Genomic DNA, 26,111 nt, shown 5'->3' on the forward strand with positions numbered 1-26,111 from the left:
TCTACACTCCCCACTGCTTCAGGGAAAGCAGCTATCATAATCAAAGATCCTCCCATCTCAACCGTTCTCTCTTGCACCCCTCCCCCCACCCCAGAGCAGAATATAAACAACTTAAACACACATACACTACCAGGCTCAAGAACATCGTCTTCTATCTTACTGTTATGACTCTTGAACAGACTCTGTTTATTCATTTATTTAGAGATACAGTGCAGAATAAGCCCTTCTGGCCCTTCTAGCAACCCCTGACAATCCCGATTTAACCCTAACATAATCACGGGGCAATTTACATTGATTAATTAACCTACCTGGTATTTCTTTGGACTGTGGGAAGAAACCGGAGGGCCCGGAGAAACCCACGCATTCCACTGGGAGAATGTACAGGGACTCCTTACTGTGCATGCATGGATTGAACTCCAAACTCCAATGTCCTGAGCTGTAATAGTATTGCGCTAACCGCTACAGTACCATGGCGCCTTTTGTACCTGATGAACTCTCATCTGTCAGTCAACCTTGTCATAGCCCTTGTACCTTATTCGTCCACCCTTGCTGCATTTTCCCTGTAATGGTAACGTTATATTTTCTTTTGCATTACTTTGATGTACTTATGTTTTGGAGTGACCTGCATGGATGGTGTGCAACATCAAGTTTTTCCACTATCTCAGTACAGATGACAATAACGAATCAATTATTACACACAGCCATTGTTCTAGTGTGGGTTCAGTAAGAGTGAGCGTGAACCATAGTGCAACCCTTAATTAAGCTTGCAAGATTTTGTGGTTCTGTATTTGCTGACTTAACTACTGTAAGATCCTATGGAATGATAGCAGTCTGACTGATTCGCAATGAATAAATAGATTTATTATTTCTGGAACATCCTTCTATTTAATCCCTTTAATGACCATTTTTAAAAACTGTTTTCTTATTTTTTTTTCTGAATCGGTTTCTACTCTATTTTTCTGCTCTTAGCAAGGAGGGTAATCTCTCTTTCCCACTATATGTTTAATGGTTGGGAAATGCTGCTCATTTGTTATATACAGTGACAGCTCTAAAAGTAAGATGATCTTCATTGTTTTCCTTTATATGTGTCTTTTAGAGCTTAAGTATGATTAACATTGAGCAAGTGTAACTTTTGAAGTCCAATATAAACTATAATTTCTGTTTTTAAAAAAAATGACTGAAGGAGAAAGTAGAATCCAATGAGAACATAAAAATAGGCTTAGACAGCACCTCCCTTGACTTCCTGACCAACAGATCAATACAGATAGGCAGCAACACTTCCGCCATGATTTGTCCTCAACACAAGGGCACCTTAACATTACATAAATTGTCCTTTTTAATATGTTTTTTAAGTTGATGTGAGCTGGGATAAATTATAACAAGAAGTTAGAGAGAAATTAAACAATCATATTATTAGTCTTCACAGGTGAAAACCTGTAAATAGTGAAGAATATCTGGTCTAAAGTCAGTGTGAAGATAAATGTGAATAATTATTTAAATGGAGAAAATAGGAATGCATTCTGGAGGGCTTCCTAAGTATGTTTTATCTGTAATTTATTCACATTTTCATACCAATACGATACAAAAGCAGTACCACAAGGCAACATTCGTATTATATTTCATCAATTTAAGGTAATATTCAATGTAATAAATTATAGAAAGTTAACATACTAGGATGTACAGTACTCACCAACAGTGGCAGGTGTGTTGGCTCCAGGAGATGAGTGGTTGTGCAGTGGTGTTGGGCAGCTTTACATGGATGAGGTGGATGGTTGTGGGTCATCAGGATCATCAAGGACAGCAAGGGGTGAAGGAAGATTCAGAACTCTCAGAATTGCTGGCAGCAGGAGATGACACCGGTTTGAAGAAAGTGGTGAGGGTTGTTTGCTTGGCGGCATTTTGTTTTTCAGCATAAATTTGCTTGTAGGGAAGAAGGCTTGACTGCAGGGAACAACTGAAATGCTGACTCCGTTTTAAACTTGGGTCCAAGTCCATCACCATTTGTGCCAAGTGTTCCACAGCCTTAAGTTCAGCCAGTTGCTTCACCGTAAAATTCTTCACCTGCAACTCGACACTTTCTTCTTCATCGTTATCACCTTCTGTCTGAGTTAAACGCAGAAGGTCATCCACACTTAATTCTTCATGAGAACCCAGGGGTTCTACCACATCAGCAGTCTTGAGATCTGAGAATCCTTCCCCACCAACTTTACAGCCCAGGGCCACACAATCCTGGACAGCTGCAGTGAAGGCAGGAAACCCCTTGAGGGTGTGCACACACTCCGCCCAAATTGATTTCCGCGCTCCACTGAGAGGCTTCTTACTCTAACCCTTAAGAGCACGGGGGTTTAGTGAATGGTAAACTAAGAGAGGCTTCATCTTAGTCTCCTTCAGCATTGGAACACAAAAGCAAAGTCAATCTATCCTTTACTGCCTTGAAACCTGACGCAGTTCTTTCATCCTTACTTACGAAAATGCATTTCGGCATACGCTTCCAAAAAAGCCCTGTCTCGTCTGCATTAAACACCTGCTTTGGTGTGATGCCTAACTCAGCTATCAGACCGCAACTGCACAGGGTGGCGTCCCAGAGCTGTGTTATCTTCACCTGACGCCGCCCTGTTTATAATTACTAACTTTTTTTCAAGTGTTAAAGTCGTTCTGTGCAGCTTGACTGATGGCCCAGGACTTGACATCAGACGCTTAGGAGGCATAGTTAAATAGCACAAAATCACTACACCGTAGGTAAAAACAACAAAAGTTTAAGAGTGCAAGATCGCACATCCATACATTGCCAAAACCAATGCGAGACTGGCAGGAGTGACACTGAGGCGTGCGCATGTGACTTGTATTGGTGGGAAAGCGGTGCTTTTAGTCTCAACAGTGAGACTGTGAGGCATGTGCACGTGACTTGTATTGGCGGGAAAGCAGTGCTCCTCGCATAACTGCGTCTTGAACGCATATAAGGAGAAGTTGGTAGAAATAGGTTCCTTGCATAACTGTGAATCCACATTGTCTGAAGACGCATATAACGAGGATAGGGTGTATTGGAGAAAATCATTGAACTAAAAAATAGTTAACCTCCAGGTGCTGCTAACCTTGCATAATAGGGCTTTTAAGATGATGTCAATGTAGACAGTGGATATTACCAACCAAAAGTTTTTTAGATTCTAAAACAGTTCCCCCAGTTTGGAAGGTTATGACATTATTTCAAATGGAGACAACATCATAGCTCAGAGTAACATACACAATATGCTGGAAGAACTCAGCAGATCAGGCAACGTCTATGTTTGTTAGGTGTGTTGGTACAGTGTATTTATCACAAGAAATCCTTAATCACAGTTGTGCAGTCAGCTGGAAGGAAGCTTCACCAGCTGTCTTGAAGAAAGAAATCTTGAGAATTTGAAAGAATACCTGTTCACAAATTATAGTAGTTTTTCTGCACATTTCCATTCTACAGAAGAAAAGAGAAAGATTGTCTGATTTTATAATAATCCTTCTTGGGATGCATTTTAACTGCTATTTCTATATTTTCTAAGCACAGACAAATAGTTCTATAAAGGTTTTAGTTCTGAAATGCTCTTAAAGTATACATGTGTACATACACAAAGTGCTGAAGGAACCCAGCAAATCACACAGCATCTGTGGAAGGGAATGAACTGTTGATGTTTTGGGCTAAATCCCTTAAATCAGGATTAGAGAAGAATCTAGAATAAGAAAATGGAGGGAGGGCAAGCAGTACAAGTCGGCAAGTGATAAGTGAAGCCAGGTGAGGGGGAGGTGGATGGGTGGAGGAAGGGGAGGGGATGAAGTGAGAAACTGGGAGTGAAAGATGGAAGAGGTAAAGGGCTGAAAATAAGAGAGGACAGTGGATCACGGAAGAAATGGAAGGAGGGGCACCAGAGGGAGGTGATAGGCTAGAGAGAAGAGCAGGGGTTAAGAGGGGAACCAGAATGTGCTTCTGGTTTGTCTTGTGCTTTCAGGGTCGGAATCAGGTTTATTATTATCACTGACAAACAACATTCTGGCTTGGAGCAGATAAGTGGCCAATAATATTCACTTAAGCTTATCAAGCAAAACTGCTATCTAGCACGAGAGAGTTTAACCATTCTTTCCTCGACATTGGTAACAAAATTATGAATAGATTATTCTGGCTCAAATCCCTAATGTCTAAGTTTTAAAAATATCTCCAGCACCTCAGTCATATCACTTCCCTGTCATCTATGCTCAAGGAAATGCAAGCCAGCCGTTCAACATATCATAATTTAGTTTATCCAAGTTTGGTATTCATGCATTGTATTGTACCGTACAGCCACAATACAGTGCTCACAGCTATATTAGTAGAGGATATGGAGAGTTGGTCACAGGAACACTGTCACTTTCAAGTTCCTCTGCAAAGTTGCACACTATTATGAAGGATATGAGTCCTGAAGAAGAGTCTCAGCTGGAAATGTCGACTGTTTCTTCATTTCAATAGACAATAGACAATAGGTGCATGAGTAGGCCATTCAGCCCTTCGAGCCAGCACCACCATTCACTGATCATGGCTAATCATCCCCAATCAGTACCCTTTTCCTGCCTTCTCCCCATATCCCTTCACTCCGTTATCTTTAAGAGCTCTATCTAACTCTTTCTTGAAAGAATCCAGAGAATTGGCCTCCACTGCCTTCTGAGACAGAGCATTCCACAGAACCACAACCCTCTGTCTGGAAAAAGTTTTTCCTGAACTCCGTTCTAAATTGTCTACCCCTTATTCTTAAACTGTGGCCTCTGGTTCTGGACTCCCCCAACATTGGGAACATGTTTCCTGCCTCTAGCATGTCCAATCCCTTAATAATCTTATATGTTTCAATCAGATCCCCTCTCATCCTTCTAAATTCCAGTGTATACAACCCCAGTCACTCCAATCTTTCAACATATGACAGTCCCGCCATCCTGGGAATTAACCTCGTGAACCTGTGCTGCACTCCCTCAATAGCTAGAATGTCCTTCCTCAAATTTGGAGACCAAAACTGTACACAGTACTCCAAGTGTGGTCTCACCAGGGCCCTGTACAACTGCAGAAGGACCTCTTTGCTCCTATACTCAACTCCCCTTGTTATGGAGGCCAACATGCTATTAGCTTTCTTCACTGCCTGCTGTACCTGCATGCTTACTTTCAGTGACTGATGAACAAGGACACCTAGATCTCGTTGTACTTCCCCTTTTCCTAACTTGACACCATTCAGATAGTAATCAGCCTTCCTGTTCACGCCACCAAAGTGGATAACCTTACATTTATCCACATTAAACTGCATCTGCCATGCATCTGCCCACTCACCCAACCTGTCCAAGTCACCCTGCATTCTCATACCATCCTCCTCACATTTCACACTGCCACCCAGCTTTGTGTCATCTGCAAATTTGCTAATGTTACTTTTAATCCCTTCATCTAAATCATTAATGTATATTGTAAATAGCTGCAGTCCCAGCACCGAGCCTTGCGGTACCCCACTAGTCACTGCCTGCCATTCTGAAAAGGACCCATTAATCTCTACTCTTTGTTTCCTGTCTGCCAAGCAATTTTCTATCCATGTCAGTACCCTACCCCCAATACCATTTGCTGTAATTTTGCACACTAACCTCCAATGTGGGACCTAATCAAAGGCTTTCTGAAAGTCCAGGTACACTACATCCACTGGCTTTCCCATGTCCATTTTCATAGTTACATTCTCAGAAAATTCCAGAAGATCAGTCAAGCATGATTTCCCCTTCGTAAATCCATGCTGACTCGGACCTATCCTGCCACTGCTATCCAAATATGCCGCTATTTCATCTTTTATACTTTGTACTTTATTGTTGCCAAACAATTGATACTAGAACGTACAATCATCACAGCGATATTTGATTCTGCGCTTCCCACTCCCTGGATTACAATTAGTAAATATTAAAAATTTAAGTTATAAATCATAAATAGAAAATAGAAAAATGGAAAGTAAGGTATTCCAAAAAAACCGAGAGGCAGGTCCGGATATTTGGAGGGTATGGCCCAGATCCGAGTGTGAGAAAGGGTGGGTGGGGTTGGTGAGAGGGTATGGGGAGAAGGGATGGGGTGGGTGTGGTTGGGCTGAGAGTATGGGGAGAAGGGGTGGGGTTATGGTTCCAGCGTAATTATTTCCATAGATGCTGCCTGACCTGCTCAGTTCCTCCAGCATTTTGTGTGTGTTGCATAATTACTGTTGCCTTGCTGATGAACTTCTACCTAACAATTTGGTAGGAACATTTACATCAATATTTTCACAGACTGCAGTGGTTCAGGAAGGCTTCTGAACTTAATGCCACATTGAGCAACTGGAATCACAGAATTATAACAGCAAAGGAGGAAATATTCAACTCATTAGGCTGGTTGTGTCTATGTATAAGAGGCATCCAGTTAGTCTTCACTCCAGTTACCTTTTTGAAGGGCTTGATTTAAATCTGTCCTTTCAAACATTGTTTTCCAGATAACTATTTAACTATGTTTTTAAAATAAAGCCTTGTATTGTTTTTGCTACCGGTACTTTATTACTTTAAACCTATGTCCAATGGTTCTTTGAGGCAGAGGTTTATAATTGACAAGTAGTAATAGCTTTGTTGCCAACATTCACATTTTGAGAATTAACTGAAGTGATGCATATTGAGTTAGTTAATTTGGACATAACTGTTAAACTATAACTTGCACTAGATATAATAATTGATCACTAACTTCCAGAAGTTGTTCAGAAGATAAGCATATGTAGTGCATATATATGAGTGCTAAATTACAAATATAAGAATAATGGATGAGCTTACCAGTTTATAAAAATTGAAATGTCTGTTTCTTTTTTATTTTCCTTATGGTATAGGTCAAGATGTTGAGTTATCGGGGACCTTATCGCTTGTTTTGTCTCAGTGTTGCAAAAGAATAAAGGACACAGTTCAAAAACTGGCCTCTGACCACAAGGACATTCACTGCAGTGTTTCACGTGTCGGGAAAGCCATTGACCGGGTAAGTTCATGGTTTGTGAAGATTGTTCATTGTTTTGTCATAGAAATTTCAGTTAGAATTTAGTTTACCTACCTGAAATTATGTCTGTATGACTAGTTTTTAAGAACAGCTGAGTTTGTGTTTTGATTTTTACATTGCCAGTAATATCATCATATTCTAATATTTTTAGTATTTATTTCCTGGCAATGTTCTTTCCTATAAGATTTCTTTCTTGGCTCAGTCTTTTATATTGCTTTATTGAGCAGAAATCATATTTATGCAGAATTCTGTATTACGTGCAGATAATTTAAATAAAAAGTTAGAAGAAACTGTATTCATAAAACACAGATGTGCTGAATTCATTTTCATCGCCATGTAACCTTCTACATCTGGAACTGGGGAGAGCAGAGCCTTTCCTGGGAATGTGCATGACTGCTGATAATGATTGCTTGTAGTGCATTTAAAGATTCCCAGCACTGTGTTGCTCACCATGGCCACATTATAGGTTGCCATTCCCTATTTTTGAGCATAATACAGTGGATTCCGTTTGTGTCATTGGTTAATTGGGGCAGTGGCTTATTTGGGACAACTCTTAAAGAACAAAAACTAGTTTAGAAAATAGCTGAGATTTCCTTTGTTTATTCTGCAATACTATGCTGTTTAATTGAGACGAGATTGTTACTAAATAGTTTCTAACTAACGTCAATCATGCGAACTTGTGTTGCCATTAAACACTACAAAGTTTTTAAGTAGCTTCAGTTGAGTGTGCTTATGTTCAAAAAGTGATTTTTTTTTTGTCATTGATAGTTGGTGAGAAGTATGCAGTAAGACAATTCAGAACTGCTTTCTTCACTGCTGCTTCAAGCATTCAGGCTTGGAGATGCTTGACGTGAAAATGAAACTGTTTCACTACTTCATTTAGGAACTACAAAGAATTTGAAAGTATCAACAGTTATCTTGAATGTTGCAGTAAAAATGAAGATTTGAAGGATGGAATCATCAAAACTCTGTTTGAAGGCAGTCCATTACTTATACTAGGTGTATGCACTGATTTTGTTTATTTACACTAAATCAAAAGAATGAGCTAGCGTACACTGGATGAATTCCTCTGATAACTGTTAGGAATTAATACACACTTTTATAGTATTGATAGTGTTCTAATTTGTTCTGCATTTCATTTAAATATTTAATTTCTTACTCATTTTGTGTTTTTTTTTGTACCGTTTTAACTATTTCCATGAAACTTTACCTAACTGAGACAGCCACTTAACTGGACCAGAGTGCACTGGTTCCCATGTGTCCAAACTAACCAGAATCCACTGTATTTTATACCTGACACCTTCTATTGCTAGCTTTTCTTTTTATGTCTCTGTGGCTAGTCTGAGAAAATAAACGATCCTTGTAAAGGAAGCTTGATAAGAGATGCTGACTTTGCCATCAACCTCACCTCCTGATACAATAGAGGCCCCTTGTGTGACAAAAGTTGGAAAATATTGGCTTCATTCACTACTTTATTTGGCTTTGCTGCCAAACCTTTAGATGGAAATATAATATCTTCTGTAGGTAGCCAAGTTCTCAAAGGTGCATTGATGGGCTGATGACACTACTACCTGGCGGATAATGATTTTTGTACTAAATACTGTCTTAATTGATCAAAGGCTTTGCAGACACATTGAAAGCAATTTCAACATTGATATGTGCGTCTGTCATGAGGTGGCTCTTGAGATATGTGTAGCTGCCTACATTTTCCATGTGAATCTGTGAATTTCTATTATCTGAGGAGTGCAAGATGAGATGTTTTCATCCTGTAGATGTCAAGCATAAGGCCCATCCTCTCCTTTGCTTCAGTCAGTGATATCTCTGAGCTTGCACGAGTGCAAAACATCATCTGCATATTGTATTTCATCTCCTGAGGATTGGGTGATATTGTTTTTAAATTAGAATCAGGTTTATTGTCACCAGCATATATCATGAAATTTGTTGTTGTTTATTTATTTGCATGGAGCAAGCCATAAGACTATAAGACCACAAGACTTTGGAGCAGAATTAAGCCATTCAGCCCATCGAGCCTGCTCCACCATTCCATCATGGCTGATCTCGGATCCCACTCAACCCTGCCTTCTCACCATATCCTTTGATGCCCGGACCGATCAGGAAACAATCAACTTCCACTGTAAATATACGCATGGACTTGGCCTTCACCACAGTCTGTGGCAGAGCATACCACAGATTTACTATTCTCTGTCTTTAAAAAAAATTGTCCGTACCTCTGTTCTAAAGGGTCACCCCTCAGTTTTGAAGCTGCGTCCTCTAGTTCTGGATACCCCCACCCTAGGAAGCATCCCTTCTACATCCACCATATCTAGTCCTTTCAGCGTTCAGTAGGTTTCAATGAAATCTCCATGCATGCTTTTAAATTCCAGAGAGTACACGCCCAAAGCTGCCAAACGCTCTTCATATGTTCACTCTTTCGTTCCCAGTAATTATCCTTGTGAACCTCCTCTGGACCCTTTCCAATGACAACACATCCTTTCTGAGATATGGGACCCAAAACTGTTGACACTACTCCAAGTGCAGCCTGACTAGAGTCTTATAAAGGCTCAGCATTATCTCTTTGCTTTTATATTCTACTTCCCTTGAAATAAATGCCAACATTGCATTTGCCACCTTTTTATTCCCACTTGCTGCCTCCTGCCTGTCAGCCATTCCGCTATCCATGCCAGTATCTTTCCCGTAATGCCATAGGATTTTATCTTGTTAAGCAGCCTTGTGTGGCACCTTATCAAATGCCTTCTGAAAATCCAAGTAAATGACATCCACTGCCTCTCCTTTGTCCACCCTCTTGGTTACTTCCTCGAAAATTCACTAATTTTTATAGATGTAGAAAGCATTCTTCTAGGGTGCATCACAATCTGGTATGGAAGTTGTCCTGTCCAAGACCGGAAGAAGCTGAAGAAGATCGTGAACACGGCCCAGCACATCACATAAACCAATCTTCCGTTCTCGAACTCACTTTACACCGCACACTGTCGGAGCAGTGCTGCCAGGATAATCAAGAACACGACCCACCCAGCCAACACACTTTTCGTCCCTCTTCCCTCCAGGAGAAGGCTCAGGAGCTTGAAGACTCGTATGGCCAGATTTGGGAACAGCTTCTTTCCAACTGTGATAAGACTGCTGAATGGATCCTGACCTGGATCTGGGCCGTACCCTCCAAATATCCGGACCTGCCTCTCGGGTTTTTTGCACTACCTTACTTTCCCTTTTCTATTTTCTATTTATGATTTGTAATTTAAATTTTTAATATTTACTATCGACTTGTGCTCAAGGGAGCACGAAGTGCGGAATCAAATATCGCTGTGATGATTGTACGCTCTAGTATCGATTGTTTGGCGACAGTAAAGTAAGTAAAAAGAACTCCAACAGATTTGTCAGGGAAGATCTACCTTTACAGAAACCATGTTGACTTTGACTTATTTTATAATTAGTCTCCAAGTACCTGAAAACTTCATCCTTAATAACAGAGTTCAACACTTTCCCAACCACTGAAGTTAGACTAACTGGGCTGTAATCTCCTCTCTTTTTGCCTTCCTCCCTTCTTAAAGTGTGGAGTGACATTCGCAAACTCCCAGTCCTCTGGGACCATGCCAGAATCCCACTCACTTTTGTTACCTTATACGCCCTTTACTTGGCTTTTATGCAGTCCTTAACTTCCTTTGTCAACCATGGTTGCCTACCCCTGCCATTTGAGAACAACTTCCTCTGTGGGACATATCTATCATGCACTTTTGAACTATTTCCAGAAACTTCAACCATCTCTGTTGTGCCATCATCCCTGCCAGTATCCTCCTCCAATCCACCTAGGCAAGCTCCTCTCTCATGCCTCTGTAACTCCCTTTATTCCATTGCGATACTGATACACCTGACTTATGCCTTCCAGCCCTTTGAGCTGCGCCTCCCTGCAATCCTCCAATTTAATCTTGGCCTAATCACAGGAGAGTTTACAATGACCAATTAACCGACCAACTAATATGTCTTTAGAATGTGGGAGGAAACCATAGCACCCGGAGAAAACCCACACGGTTAATGGGAGAACACACAATCTCCTTACAGGCAGCAGCAGGAATTGAACCTGGCTCGCCTGTATTGTAAAGCATGCTAACTGCCGTGCTATCATATGTATTGCAGCAGTACATTGCAATACATAAAAACTATAAATTACAGTAAGAAATAAATATATAAAATAGTTACATACATACTGCAAAAAGAGGGAAAAAAAAGTTGAGGTAGTATTCATGGTTTCAATATCCATTCAGCCATTTGAACGCAGAGGGGAAGAAGCTATTTCTGAAGAGTGATGGGGGTCCTTTTTGAGGCATCATTGCTTTACAGTGTCCTGAATACTGGGGAGGCTAGTGTCCATGACGGTGTGAATGAGTTTACAATTTTCTGCAGCTTATTTCGATCCTGTGCAGTGATCTTCCCCTCCACCCCCATACCAGATGGTGATGCAGCCAATTAGAATACTCTCCACATCTTTGGAAATTTGTGAGTGCCTTTGGTTACTTTGGTCACTTCAGTTTGAACTATTCCCCATTATTTTTAAAATTTGGCTGTATTCCTGCTTGAAATTTGTTGGCAGTATTTTGATGAAAATGAGTAATGAAAGTTTTGGGGTAATGATGCAGCCTTATTGAAACTAGTTTCATTAGAATTGATTCTCTTGTTGATCTATTGTTTAATATTGTATGATAGGTCAGGTGATGGAGCAGTTGGTGTAAAGGTCGAGCAGGGGTTCCCAACCTTTTTTATTTCTTGGAGCCTTACCATTAATTGAGGGGTCTGTGTATCCCAGATTAGGAACCCCTAGACTGGAGAGACTGAGAGGAAGGGTAGGTAGTGGGTAGGGCATAAATGCAGTCAGTTGTATAGATTGAAATGTGTTTAAAGTAAGAATATCAGGAGCAATGGTGATGAATTTAGAGCATGTATCAGTATATGGACCTACAATATTGGGGCCATTACAGAGACTTAGCTGTCACAGGGCAGGGATGGCTACTGGATGTACTAGGGTACAAAAGTTTCAGAAAGGACAGGGAACAAGGTAAAAGATAGTAGCATTGCTAATCAGGAATATCATAGATACAGAAAGGGAGGGCGTTCTAGAGGGATTGTCTACTGAGTCAGTGTGGGTGGAAGTCAAAGACAGGAAGGGAGCAATCACTCTTGCCTGAAATATTCTGTAGCCCCCCTCTTCCCCCCCTCTTCCCCCCCCTCTTCCCCCCCCTCTTCCCCCCCCTCTTCCCCCCCCTCTTCCCCCCCCTCTTCCCCCCCCTCTTCCCCCCCCCTCTTCCCCCCCTCTTCCCCCCCCCCTCTTCCCCCCCCTCTTCCCCCCCCCCTCTTCCCCCCCCCCAATAGCAGTAGGGAAACTGAGGAGCAGATCAGCAGGCAGATTTTGGAAAACTGGAAAAATAATAGAGTAATAGGGTTGTTGTCATGGGTGTTATCAACTTCTCTAATACTGATTGGCACCTCCTTGGTGCAAGAGGATTAGATGGGGCAGAATTCGTTAGTGTGTCAAGAAAGAATGGCAAATTTTATTTCTTTGTCAGGAGCGGTAATACGAATAATCCTGGGAATCATAGATCAGTGAGTCTTGCATCAGCAGTGGACAAGGCTGTTGGAGAGGATTCTTAGAGACAAGACTAACAAGCATTTGGAGAAGCATAGTTAGGGATAGCCAGCATGACCTTGTGAGGGACAGGTCGTGCCTCATGAGCCTGATTGACTTTTTTTGAGGAAGTGATAAAACACATTGATGAAGGTCGAGCAGGTGATGTAGTGTATGTGGATTTTAGTAATGTGTTCCCTATGGTGGGCTTATTCAGAGTGTCATGAGGCATGGGATCAATGGAAAATTGGCTGCATGGATTCACAATTGGCTTGTCTGTAGAAGGCAGAGCATGGTACTGGATGAAAGTATGTGATCCAGTGATATTCCGCAGGGATCTGTTCTGGGAAGCTGGCTCTTTGTAATTTTTATAAATGACTTGGATGAGTAAGTGGAAGGGAAGGGTAGGTTAGTAAGTTTGCCGATTACATGGAGGTTGTGGTGTTGTGGATAATGTAGAAGGCTGTCGTATGTTACAGCAGGACATTGGTGGGTTGCACAGCTGGGCTGAGAAGTGGCAGATGGAGTTCAATCCAGAAAAGTGTGAAGTGATACACTTTGGAAGGCAGGGCACAAGGTTAATGGCAGGTTTCTTAATAATGTGGAGAAACAGAGGGGTCTTGAGGTTCACATCCATATATCCCTCAAAGTTGCCATGCAAATTGATAACAAAATCAAGAAGGTGTATGGTATGTTGTCCTAAATTAGTTGGAATTGAGTTCACGAGCCACAAGTTCAATATTGCAGCTCTATAAACCTCTGGTTCAACCACACTTGGAATGTAGTGTTCAATTCTAGTTGTGCAGTTAAGTTCATATCCTCTGTGCCTCTAGTTGGATGGCACTCTCACTGATTTAGGGATCAGGTTTTTAGCTCTGGCTGTTGAAAAGAACTCTGATGACTTCTGCAGTGGCTGCTCGCCCAATGGAATGACACAGCTGGACATTTCTACCTTGAAATTAGCTGTAGTTGTATCATCACCCATGAGGTCCTAGTTTCTATCAAGGGCATGAAACGAATTCGGAGAAGGAAGTCTGAGAATCGGAGTGGGAGTATGGCAGAAGCCATTTTGATTTTTTCTTTTTCACATCGGAGTTAAGAGAGGCGGGACTGCGCAGGTGTGTGACATCGGGCAGTGAGGTGTGGAAAATTTAAAAGGTCAGAAATCCTGATTCAGGTTTAATTCAGAGAAGGAAGTCTGAGAATCGGAGCGGGCGTGCGGCGGAAGCCATTTTGATTTTTTTCTTTTTCTCATCGGAGTTAAGAGAGGTGGGACTGCACAGGCATGTGACATCGGGCAGTGAAACGCGGAAGATTTAAAAGGAACACAGCCGTATACAATGGGCAGCGTTGTTTTGCGGGCTGCGGAGTGAGCCAGGAGCAGAGTGAAGGCTTAAGGGCTTTGGCTCAACGGGCTTAGGTGGAAACGGGCAAGGCAAAGTAGGTTTGGTTTTCAATTTTCCCTGTTATTTGAGGAAAGGGGGAAGTATGAGTGTGAGGGCAGCTTGCTGTTCTCTGTGTCAGATGTGGGAGGTCCTGGAGTCTCCTAGCCTCCCGGACATCCACATCTGCATCAGGTGCGCTGAGCTGCAACTCCTAAAGGACCGTCTTAGGGAACTGGAGCTGCAGCTCGATGACCTTTGTCTAGTCAGGGAGAGTGAGGAGTTGATAGAGAGGAGTTACAGGCAGGTGGTCACACTGGGGCCACGGTTAGGAGGGGGAAGGGGAAGTGTCAGGTACTAGAGAGTACCTCAGTGGCTGTGCCCCTTGACAATAAGTACTCCTGTTTGAGTACTGTTTGGGGGGGGGGCAGCTTACCTGGGGGAAGCAACAGTGGCCGTGCCTCTGGCATAGAGTCCGGCCCTGTAGCTCAGAAGGGTAGGGAAAGGAAGAGGAGGGCAGTAGTAATAGGGGACTCGATAGTTAGGGGGTCAGATAGGCAATTCTATAGACGCAGTCAGGAGACCCGGATGACAGTTTGCCTCCCTGGTGCCAGGGTTTGGGATGTTTCTGATCGCGTCCAAGATATCCTGAAGTGGAAGGGTGAGGAGCCAGAGGTCGTGGTACATATAGGTGCCATTGACATCGGTAGGAAAAGGGAAGAGGTCCTGAAAGGAGAATATAGGGAGTTAGGAAGGGAGTTGAGAAGAAGGACCGCAAAGGTAGTCATCTCGGGATTACTGCCTGTGCCATGCGACAGTGAGAGTAGGAATGGAATGAGGTGGAGGATAAATGCGCAGCTGAGGGATTGGAGCGGGAGCAGGGATTCAACTTTCTGGATCATTGGGACCTCTTTTGGCACAGGTGTGACCTGTACAAAAAGGACGGGTTGCACTTGAATCCTAGGGGGACCAATATCTTGGCGGGGAGATTTGCGAAGGCTACTGGGGAGACTTTAAACTAGAATGGTTGGGGAGTGGGAATCAAATTGAAGAGAATAGGAGAGAGGAGGTTGGTTCACAAATAGAGAAAGCTAGTAGACAGTGTGTAAGGGAGGATAGGCAGGGGACAGAGAACGGGAGCACTCAAACCGAAGATGTAGGGGAGAAGGAAGAAAAAGATAAAGTTGTTTGCACCATCAGGGATAAACAGAGAGTCAGAGGTGGAGAGTTTCTTAAATGCATCTATTTTAATGGTAGGAGCATTGTAAGAAAGGTGGATGAGCTTAGAGCATGGATTGATACCTGGAAATATGATGTTGTAGCTATTAATGAAACGTGGTTGCAGGAGGGGTGTGATTGGCAACTAAATATTCCTGGATTTTGTTGCTTCAGGTGTGATAAAATTGGAGGGGCAGGAGGGGGAGGTGTTGCATTGCTTGTCAGAGAAAATATTACAGCGGTGCTTTGGCAGGATAGATTAGAGGACTCGTCTAGGGAGGCTATTTGGGTGGAATTGAGAAATGGGAAAGGTGTAGTAACGCTTATAGGGGTGTATTATAGACCACCTAATGGGGAGCGAGAATTAAAGGAGCAAATTTGTAAGGAGATAGCAGATATTTGTAGTAAGCACAAGGTTGTGATCGTGGGAGATTTTAATTTTCCACACATGGACTGGGAAACCCATTCTGTAAAAGGGCTGGATGGTTTGGAGTTTGTAAAATGCGTGCAAGATTGGTTTTTGCAGCAATGCATAGAGGTACCAACTAGAGAAGGGGAAGTGTTGGATCTCCTATTAGGGAATGAGATAGGTCAGGTGACGGAGGTATGTGTTGGGGAGCACTTCGGGTCCAGTGATCACAAAGCCATTAGTTTCAAGATAATTATGGAGAAGGATAGGACTGGACCCAGGGTTGAGATTTTTGATTGGAGAAAGGCTAACTTTGAGGAGATGCGAAAGGATTTAGAAGGAGTGGATTGGGACAATTTTTTTTATGGGAAGGATGTAATAGAGAAATGGAGGTCATGTAAAGGTGAAATTTTGAGGATACAGAATCTTTATGTTCCTGTTAGGTTGAAAGGAAAGGTTAAAAGTTTGAGAGAGCTGTGGTTTTCAAGGGATATTGGAAACTTGGTTTGGAAAAAGAGAGCGATCTACAATAAATATAGGCAGCTTGGAGTAAATGAGGTGCTCGAGGAATATAAAGAATGTAAAAAGAATCTTAAGAAAGAAATTAAAAAAGCTAAAAGAAGATATGAGGTTGCTTTGGCAAGTAAGGTGAAAATAAATCCAAAGGGTTTCTACTGTTATATTAATAGCAAAAGGATAGTGAGGGATAAAATTGGTCCCTTAGAGAATCAGAGTGGATGGCTATGTGCGGAACCAAAAGAGATGGGGGAAATTTTGAACAATTTCTTTTCTTCGGTATTCACTAAGGAGAAGGATATTGAATTGTGTAAGGTAAGGGAAACAAGTAGGGTAGTTATGGAAACTATGACGATTAAAGAAGAGGAAGTGCTGGTGCTTTTAAGGAATATAAAAGTGGATAAGTCGCCGGGTCCTGACAGGATATTCCCTAGGACCTTGAGGGAAGTTAGTGTGGAAATAGCGGGGGCTGTGACAGAAATATTTCAAATGTCATTAGAAACGGGGATTGTGCCGGAGGATTGGTGTATTGCTCATGTTGTTCCATTGTTTAAAAAGGGTTCTAAGCGTAAACCTGGCAATTATCGGCCTGTGAGTTTGACGTCAGTGGTGGGTAAATTGATGGAAAGTATTCTTAGAGATGGTATATATAGTTATCTGGATAGACAGGGTCTGATTAGGAACAGTCAACATGGATTTGTGCGTGGAAGGTCATGTTTGACAAATCTCATTGAATTTTTTTGAAGAGGTTACTAGGAAAGTTGACGAGGATAAAGTGGTGGATGTTGTCTATATCAGCGGTCGCCAACCACCGGGCCGCAAAGCATGTGCTACCGGGCCGGGAGGAAATGATATGATTTGCCGATAGGAGTCAGCTGGACCTTTCCTCATTCCCAGTCACGGCCACTGTTGAGCCATTACGCATACAAGGTCATTACCCGCGCGTCATCCTTGTCAGTGCGGGAAAGAGATCAACTCCTCGAGCTTGCAAATGACGGCAGGCTGAGAAGTATGTTTGACATAACATCTTTGTTGGCATTCTGGATCAAAGTCAAGGCTAAGTATCCTGAGATAGCCACAAAAGCACTGAAAACGTTGCTTCCATTTCCAACATTTTTCTGAGAAGCGGAGTTTTCTGCAATGAATGCAAGGAAAACTAAATTGCGGAATAGACTGGACATAAGGAACCCCCTTTGAGTATCGCTGTTTCTCATCATCCCTCAATGGGACCGTCTCGTTGCCGGGAAACAAGCCCAGGGCTCCCACTGATTCAGCGATATTGGTGTGTTGCACTGATTTTATATGTTCATATGGGGAAAATATGTGCTGTGTGTTTAATATCCAAACGTTACTTAAAATGTTATGATGCTATTGACTTACTTATATAACCATATAACAATTACAGCACGGAAACAGGCGATCTCTGCCCTTCTAGTCTGTGCTGAACGCTACTCTCACCTAGTCCCGCCGACCTGCACTCAGCCCATAACCCTCCATTCCTTTCCTGTCCATATACCTGTACAATTTTTCTTCAAATGATAATATCGAACCTGCTTCTGCCACTTCTACTGAAAGTTCATTCAACACTTACTTCAAGCTCCCCTGATAATTGACTTATCACTATATTCATGCGAGGAAAATATGCGCTGTGTGTTTAATATTAACTTCGTTAGATAAACCCTTTTATAAACGAAATTGAGCGTATTAGCCACTTATCACCTATATTCCGGTCGTGATTAATACCCCCACCCCCCAAACAGAATCGCCAAAAAGGATTTGCAGGGGAAAGAAAATCGGCAGGTGACGACGCGCATGCATACCGGTGCCCGTGCCAAGGCTTCATGGTCATTGTAGTCTTTTTCGGTGTAAACACAACGTATTTGACTGCTACTCTTGTCCGTTGGCAACTCTACACCCCACCCCACCCCACCCCACCCCACCCCACCCCACCCACCCGGGTCGGCCGGTCCACAAGAATATTGTCAATATTAAACCAGTCCACAGTGCAAAAAAGGTTGGGGACCCCTGGTCTATATGGATTTCAGTAAGGCCTTTGACAAGGTTCCACACAGAAGGTTGGTTAGGAAGGTTCAATCGTTAGGTATTAATATTGAAGTAGTAAAATGGATTCAGCAGTAGCTGGATGGGAGACGCCAGAAAGTAGTGGTGGATAACTGTTTGCCAGATTCGAGGCCGGTGTCTAGTGGTGTGCCTCAGAGATTTGTACTGGGTCCAGTGTTGTTTGTCATATATATTAATGATCTAGATGATGGGGTGGTAAATTGGATTAGTAAGTATGTAGATGATACTAAGATAGGTGGAGTTGTGGATAATGAAGTAGGTTTTCAAAGCTTGCAGAGAGATTTAGGCCAGTTAGAAGAGTGGGCTGAAAGATGGCAGGTGGAGTTTAATGCTGATAAATGTGAGGTGCTACATTTTGGTAGGACTAATCAAAATAGGACATACATGGTGAATGGCAGGGCATTGAAGAATGTAGTAGAACAGAGGGATCTAGGAATAATGGTGCATACTTCCCTGAAGGTGGAATCTCACGTGGATAGGGTGGTGAAGAAAGCTTTTGGTATGCTGGCCTTTATAAATCAGAGCATTGAGTATAGGAGTTGGGATGTAATGTTGAAATTGTACAAGGCATTGGTAAGGCCAAATTTGGAGTATTGTGTACAGTTCTGGTCACCAAATTATAGAAAGATGTCAACAAAATTGAATGAGTACAGAGAAGATTTACTAGCATGTTACCTGGGTTTCACCTCCTAAGTTACATAGAAAGGTTGAACAAGTTGGGTCTTTATTCCAAGAGGGGACTTGATAGAGGTATTTAAAATTATGAGGGGGATAGATAGAGTTGATGTGGATAGGCTTTTTCCATTGAGAGTGGGAGAGATTCAAACAAGAGGACGTGAGTTGAGAGTTAAAGGGCAAAAGTTTAGGAGTAACATGAGGGGGAACTTCTTTACTCAGAGTGGTAGCTATGTGGAACGAGCTTCCAGCAGAAGTGGTTGAGGCAGGTTGGATGTTGTCATTTAAAGTTAAATTGGATAGCTACATGGATAGGAAAGGAATGGAGGGTTATGGGCTGAGTGCAGGTTGGTGGGACTAGGTGAGAGTAAGAGTTCGGCACGGACTAGAAGGGCCGAGGTGGCCTGTTTCTGTGCTGTAATTGTTATATGGTTATATGGGAACAAATATTAACTCCTGTGAGATTAGATGGTGATAAGTAAATGCTAAACTGGGGCTATTAGTTTTAAATATTAGGCAGGATCTTTCTGGATAAATAATAGCTTTCAAGACCTAACTTGATATTAAAGTCAAAATGGACTATTAGGTTAATGTTGGAAGAAATGTATTATGAGTTCCAAATGTTTATAAATTGTTGGATTATTTTAAGTGCTCTTTCATTTTCCCTGTACAAGCTGCTCTTCACCACTGACCTTACACTCATTTTAAAGAACTTGCTGATTGTGGTATAATTTTTGTCAGAAGTGTTTTCCAAAATATGTTAAAACATTGAACATATAAGGAATGTTAACAGTTTTAGCGTATAAACAAAAAATTCCTTTGCCCACTACTGTAACAATTTTTAAACTGCTTCTAACTTTTCTTATTTTATGTAAGCAAAGGAATGCCATATTAATTTATAAATGGCCACACTGAATGTCCTTTTTGTTGCTTTCTGATGGCATTCTTTATTAAGGTACAATTCCAGAGGCACTGAATTATTTTCTGGCGCTTTCCCTAAAAGGAAGTTTTGAAGTTTTTTGAGCATTAAGCTTTCATTATATTTTTGGATTCATTTGATTTTTAAATATTTTAAGAAATCTGTGGGTGGCTGACAAATCCAACAAGAATTTCCCATCTATAAATGCCTGCCAGAAAGGTGGGATGTGCCAATGTCTCAAACTAGTAAAGGAAGCATTCAGGTGAAGGAACTCTCAACAATGTTGTCAGATAAGGAGATCCAAGAATTGGACTGAAAAGTTAAAAGAATGGCAATATATTTCCAAGTCATTATGGTGTATAACTTGGATTAGAACAATCATGTAGTGATATTCCCATGCACTGCTGCCCATTCACGGGTTTGAAAGTGGTCTTGGTGAGTGGCTATAAGCTGTACACACTATAGGGACATGTTTGGCACAACTTTGTGGGCCGAAGGGCCTGTATTGTGCTGTAGGTTTTCTATGTTTCTATGTTTCACTGCGGCTAGAGTGTGCTCGTTTATAGGGAGTTGATATTCCAGGTACTGGGTGAAATGCCACTGAATTCATCAATTTTATCCTGGATTATGTGGGTTGTTAATTGCATTATGGTAGTTGCAACAAATTGATGGGTTGAGGATATTCTGACACAATATTTATATCTGTAAATGATAGGTAGTTGGAAATGAAATCTGTTTATTATTGTCACATGTACAAATTACAGTGAAAAGCTTGTTTTGCATAGTGCTTAGAGGCACAACAAGGTAAAACAGTAGCGATGCAGAATAAAGTATAACAGCAACAGAGAGTGCAGTGCAGGAAAATAAGGTAAAAGATCATAGTAGTGCAGATTATGATGTTGAGAATCTAACCTGTCGAACTAGGGAACTATACAACAGTGGGATAGAAACTAAATTGAGATATCAGGCTTTTGTATCTTCTGTCCGATGAGAGAGGGGAGAAGAGTGAATGTCTGGGATTGGAAGTGTCTTTGATTATGCTGGCTAAGTTGAGGCAGTGAGAATTATGGACAGAGTCCATAGAGGGGAGGCTGGTTTCTATCATGTCACAACTCAGCACAACTCTCTGCAGTTTTTTGCAGTCTTGTGTAGAGTATTTGCCATATCAACCCATTAAGCATCTGGATGAGATGCTTTCTATGGTGCATTTATACAAATTAGTAAGGGTCAACAGGGACATGCCATATTTCTTTAGATCCCGAGGAAAGTAGAGGCACTGATGAGCTTTCCTGGAAACGACGTCTACGTAATTGCACTGGGGCAGGCTATTGTTAATGTTCACTTCAGGAACTTGAAGTTCTCTACCTCAGCAATGTTGATGTATGCAGACTACTGGGGTTAATATGCAGAAAAAAGTTCATAGAATTTTTTCCTTACTTGGAGGGCTTGAGATTGGATAGGCTGAGACTGTTTTCTCTGGAGCAAATGAGGTTTAGTGTGAGTGTAAATGAGGTATAATATAGAGATCGTATTATAAATAATATGAGGCCTAAGTTTAAGGTGAGAGGGAAAAGATTAAAGGGGATCTGAGGGGTAAGTTTTTCATATAAATAGAGGTGATATAAAGAATGAGCTGCTATAGAGGTGATAGAGACATATATATATACAATATTTAAAAGACACTTGGGCAGGTACATGGATAGGAATGGTTGAGATGAACGCAGGCAAATGCGATTAGTGACAAGAGCATCTTAGCCCAAGAGCCTATTTCCATGTCTTGTAACTCTGAGTTTATGCCATGTAACTGCATGGAGTTTAGAGAGCCAGTGTTCAGGAGTCCTAAGTGTAATTTGCTCCTATCTATCTTTGTGTTATGACCTCTGAATGGTCTCCTGTAGATGGGTCAGGATGTACCTGATCTGTATATTGACCGTAAGTTATGATTCTATGTCTGGCTGTTTCTTTGACTATCCCATGGGATAGTTTTCCTAATCTTGACCCAGATGTCCAGATGTTAATGAGAAAGTTGTATGATTGATTGCTCTGATGGTAACTTTACTATGGCTGTATCTCGTGAATAGGTCAGTAGCAGGTGGTGTGTCCCGTCTTCTTAGTGTTTCATCATGATTTTCATGTGATTGTGCATGGTTGCTGAAGTGAGGTGAAAGTCAACTAGATTATTATGGGTCTGCCATTGTATGACCGGGTAAATTTGGCAGCTTTCTCTTCAGGTAGGACATTAGTGAATTAGCTTTTGAAACTCATTTTCTCACTTTCAATTCTGATGAAGAATCTTTGACCAGAAGTATTAACTCTGTTACTCTTCCACAGATGCTGTTTGAGCTGATGGTGTTTTCATCATTTTCCATTTCAGATTTTCTGCACCTGCAGATTTGATTTCAATGTCAGGAATGCCAACTTTGAAGAAGTTCTGCTCCTTCCGCTGAAGGGATTTCAGACTTGCTTTTTTGTCTTGTTCATCTTCAATGGATTCTGTTTCCATCTAGTGTTCAGTAATCAAAGCTTGCACCTTGACAACCCGGCCTTGCTCTAACGGGAATGTCCATTACCCTCCCTGCAACATAAAACAACTTATTTTCTCTTTCCCATTTCTGATGAAGAGTCATATATGTTTCTCATTCCACAAATGTTCTCTGGCCTGCTGCATGTTTACAGCATTTTCTGTATTTGAATTGAATCTTTTAACAATGATCTATTGTTAGTCTGTCACTATTATACAAAATAAAATAACTAGCATTAGTGTTATTTGGTATTTGATGGTCAGCATTGGTTCAGTGGGCCAAAGTTACCATCAAAGTTTCTGTGTTGTATGCCTCCTTGACTCTTTTTGTTTAAATCCCAGTTTTTTTAAATAACTGGAATTTTATTTGCCCCATAGCTATTGTGTTAGTAAGATGGGCTGACTGTCCTTTTTATGCAGTCCCCTTACTTTCTTGTTGGTAGGAAAGTCAATATTAAAATATTGATAGGCCATGATCTTAATTCAGTCTTAATTTTAGGGACTGACAGTTAATATCGGCCTTGTCAGTAATGTCCACACCCCATCTACATGTACATCTGTCTGATATTTTTTACTTGTGCAACTAGTATCAGCCAATTTAGCACAGTATTTTGTGTAGGTTATCCATTTAGGCTTGCTCTTTATTTTACCAACATGTTGTAGGAACTGGATTTTGGTAAAAAGAATGGATAGTTGTTTATATAATACAAGGCTATATTGAGTTCTGCAAATACATTCCTCAAGGAAGAATTAAATTTGTACATATTTTGAAAAACTAAATGCAAAATGAATGTTTATTTTGAATTTTTTTTTGCTACTACCACACTCTGCCCACTCAAAGAACCCTACTTAAATCATTTTATTGGTCTCTTTTACTTTTGTCTAATTCCAGGTCTTTCGGCATGTTTCTCCATTCTTTATACTTACATTTGATGCCAAATACAGCTCCTTTTATCCACGAATGGGACAGAATTTTGCTACTAATCAGGTAAATTGGTTATCCGCAGCCCATCCAAAATGTTTTATTTCTGTAGGAGAGTTTGTAAAATCTTATTTTGTCATTGGTTTGTTCGGCATTTTGCTAAAGCCCAATGAGTTCATTTAACTGTCTTTCAGTTCAAACTGCTTAACTGTACAATTACTATATATTAATAGATTGTAATACGCTAGGTTAGTAGGTGATGCAGACATAATGTATCCTTTATTGCTGACATATTTTTCATACCAGAATCTTGTTGGGTTTTTTTTTACAGTACTGAACTGCTTTACATGTTCCTGTGAAGTTTCTGGGGGTTAGATGCTCGGAACAAGTGTGAGATCTAAATATATTTCTTACTGCATCCAATGCAACGCAAGCCAGCGCATCTTAATTGGAAAAAATTAGCACTTTTGACAGTGTTTGTGTTTTGCAGCCATTAAAGTACAAGTAATTTTGACTGGCGCCAAAGCTGTCAATGTTCCATTGACAAACAAAACTGTACGTACTGGATATAGTCTGATCAATTAAACTTTATCCTTTCTGGTGTTGCTGTCCGCTAAAATGCAGGCAATTCAGGCAAGTTTTTAAGTGATAAAATTTAACATGTAAAATGTAAAAATGCTGGAGTAGCAAAGCTGGTTTTGAAAGAGATTTTCCTCCTATCGTTTAGGAATGACTAGGAAAAATCTGCCCTTAATGATCTTTGTTTTGCTAAGTGGCTTTTTTTGTGTTGACCTCCAGCATTCCAATTTATTTAGTCACTGCGTTTGTTTGAAGTATGTTGTTGACCTACTGACCGTGGAGCTGATTATTGACTTATTTTGGAGGAAGCTGGAGGTCTATGAGCCAGTGCTCATCAGAGGTGAAGGTCAGCAACTTTAAATTTCTCAGTGTTATAATTTCAGAGGACTTGTTCTAGGCCCAGCATTTACAAAGGAAGCCCCGCGGCGCCTCTATTTCCTTAGAAGTTTGCGAAGATGCGGCACAATATCCAAAACTCTGACAAACTATAGGTGTGTGGTGAAGAGTTTATTGACTGGCTACATCACAACCTAGTGTGGTAACACCAGTGCCCTTGAATAGAAAAGCCAACAAAAAGTAGCGGATACAGCTGAGTCCATTATGGGTAAAGACCTCCCCACCATTGAGCACATCTACATGGAGCGTTGTTAGAGGAAAGCAGCATCCATCATCAGGGATCTCCACCACACAAGTGATGCTCTCTTCTTGCTGAGCCTGTAGGAAGAAGGTACAGGAGCCAAAGGACTCACGCAGCCAGGTTCAGGGACAGTTATTATCCCTCAACCATCGGGGTTTTGAACCAATGGGGATAACTTCACTTGCCCCACAACTAATTGTTCCCACAACCAGTGGACTCACTTTCAGGGACTCTTCACCTTATGTTCTTGATCTTTATTGATTATTAATTTCTTTTTTTCTTTGTATTTGCACAGTTTGTTCTCTTTTACACACTGGTTGTCTGCCCTGTTGGATGTAGTCTCTCATTGATTCTATTACGGTTATTGGATATATTGAGTATGCCTGTGAGAAAACTTATCTTAGTATTGTATATGGTGATATATATGTACTTTGATAATTTACTTTGAATTTTGAAGACAATTCAACTTTTTCTTGTAGACTACTTTATATATTGGGAAGTGTGGAAAGTAGTTTGAGGGTATGGCTATAATAAATACAATTATAGCTTCTCCTCAAACATACCTGATTATTTTAATTTTAATTACCAATGTGATTGGGCTGGAGAAAGTGCAGAGAAGGTTCAGAGGAATGTTGCCAAGACTGAAGGCATTGAGTTGCAGGAAGCAACAAGATAGGCTGGGACTGTTTTTCTTTGTGCAAAGTACAGTGATCAGTGTATAAGTATTGAAAATCATGAGTGGCGTGGATAAGATGGATGGTCATAATCTTCATCTCAAGGTAGGGATAACTGGAGGTAGGGGGACAAAAATTTAGAGACAACCTGAGGGACATGTTTTTTAGTGGATGCTGGGTATGTGGAATGAGCTTATGATGAAGCAGGTGCATTTAAAAGACATTAAATATGTTTGTGTATAGGAAAGATTTTGAAAGATAAGGACTAAATGCAGTCCAATGGGAATAGCTCAGGTAGACACCTTAGTTGGCATGGACGAGATGGGTCGAAGGAACTGTTTCTCTACTTTCTGACTAAACGACTCAATGACTTGTTTCATTTTTCCGTGGATGAGGATACGCTGGTACCTTGGAACACTGCTGTTTAATAGTTTATTAAAACTGTCTACTTTTTATGAAAGTGGATTGCTTCATGTTTCCCACATTATACTTCATTTACCCTGTATCCTTTTGCAGACTTTGTTTCCTCTTCATATTTTGTTTTCTCACCAGTCTTTGAATTGTCAATATATGACTGCATTGTTTTCTTGTAGGAATTGTATTTGTTTGATCAAGATTTCTGTTCCATCTACATTCTTTGGCAGACTTTCATTCCTCTTTATATCTTGTTTTCACACTAATCTTTGAATTGTCAACATATGACTGCATTGTTTTGTAGGAATTGTTTTTATTTGACCAGGATTTCTGTTCCATCTTTCTCACGTTTAACAGTAGTATTAACCGAAATATTTCTCTCCAGAACAACTGCAACTAGGAGAAACATACTGAGCTAGTTTTATTCAATTTTGAAAGCTGGATTTTCTTACATCGTCTGGTTATAGCGATTTATGAAAATATTTTAACTTTAAAGATATTCTGTTGATCTCT

At 41.0% G+C, this 26,111-nt stretch overlaps 2 protein-coding genes across 6 annotated transcripts in view; one reads left to right on the plus strand and one right to left on the minus strand.

Moving 5' to 3' along the window:
• Nucleotides 1-2,805, minus strand: part of rnf103 (ring finger protein 103) — an 88,910-nt gene extending 86,105 nt beyond the window's left edge. For 2 of the 3 annotated variants that reach the window (XM_063047068.1, XM_063047069.1), the window contains exon 1: nt 1,691-2,052. The gene's annotated coding sequence lies outside the window, so the exon portion shown is untranslated. The other variant, XM_063047070.1, reaches the window with a different exon arrangement.
• The window catches only part of LOC134345814 (E3 ubiquitin-protein ligase RMND5A), a 70,725-nt gene that overhangs the window by 12,404 nt on the left and 32,210 nt on the right, over nt 1-26,111 (plus strand). For 2 of the 3 annotated variants that reach the window (XM_063047076.1, XM_063047074.1), the window contains exons 2-3: nt 6,858-7,000; nt 23,265-23,360. In XM_063047076.1, coding sequence (XP_062903146.1) covers nt 6,858-7,000; nt 23,265-23,360 — 239 coding nt within the window. The remainder of the gene's footprint in view (nt 1-6,857; nt 7,001-23,264; nt 23,361-26,111) is intronic. The other variant, XM_063047075.1, reaches the window with a different exon arrangement.

This window comes from Mobula hypostoma, chromosome 4 (assembly GCF_963921235.1).
Source record: "Mobula hypostoma chromosome 4, sMobHyp1.1, whole genome shotgun sequence".
NCBI lineage: Eukaryota > Metazoa > Chordata > Chondrichthyes > Myliobatiformes > Myliobatidae > Mobula > Mobula hypostoma.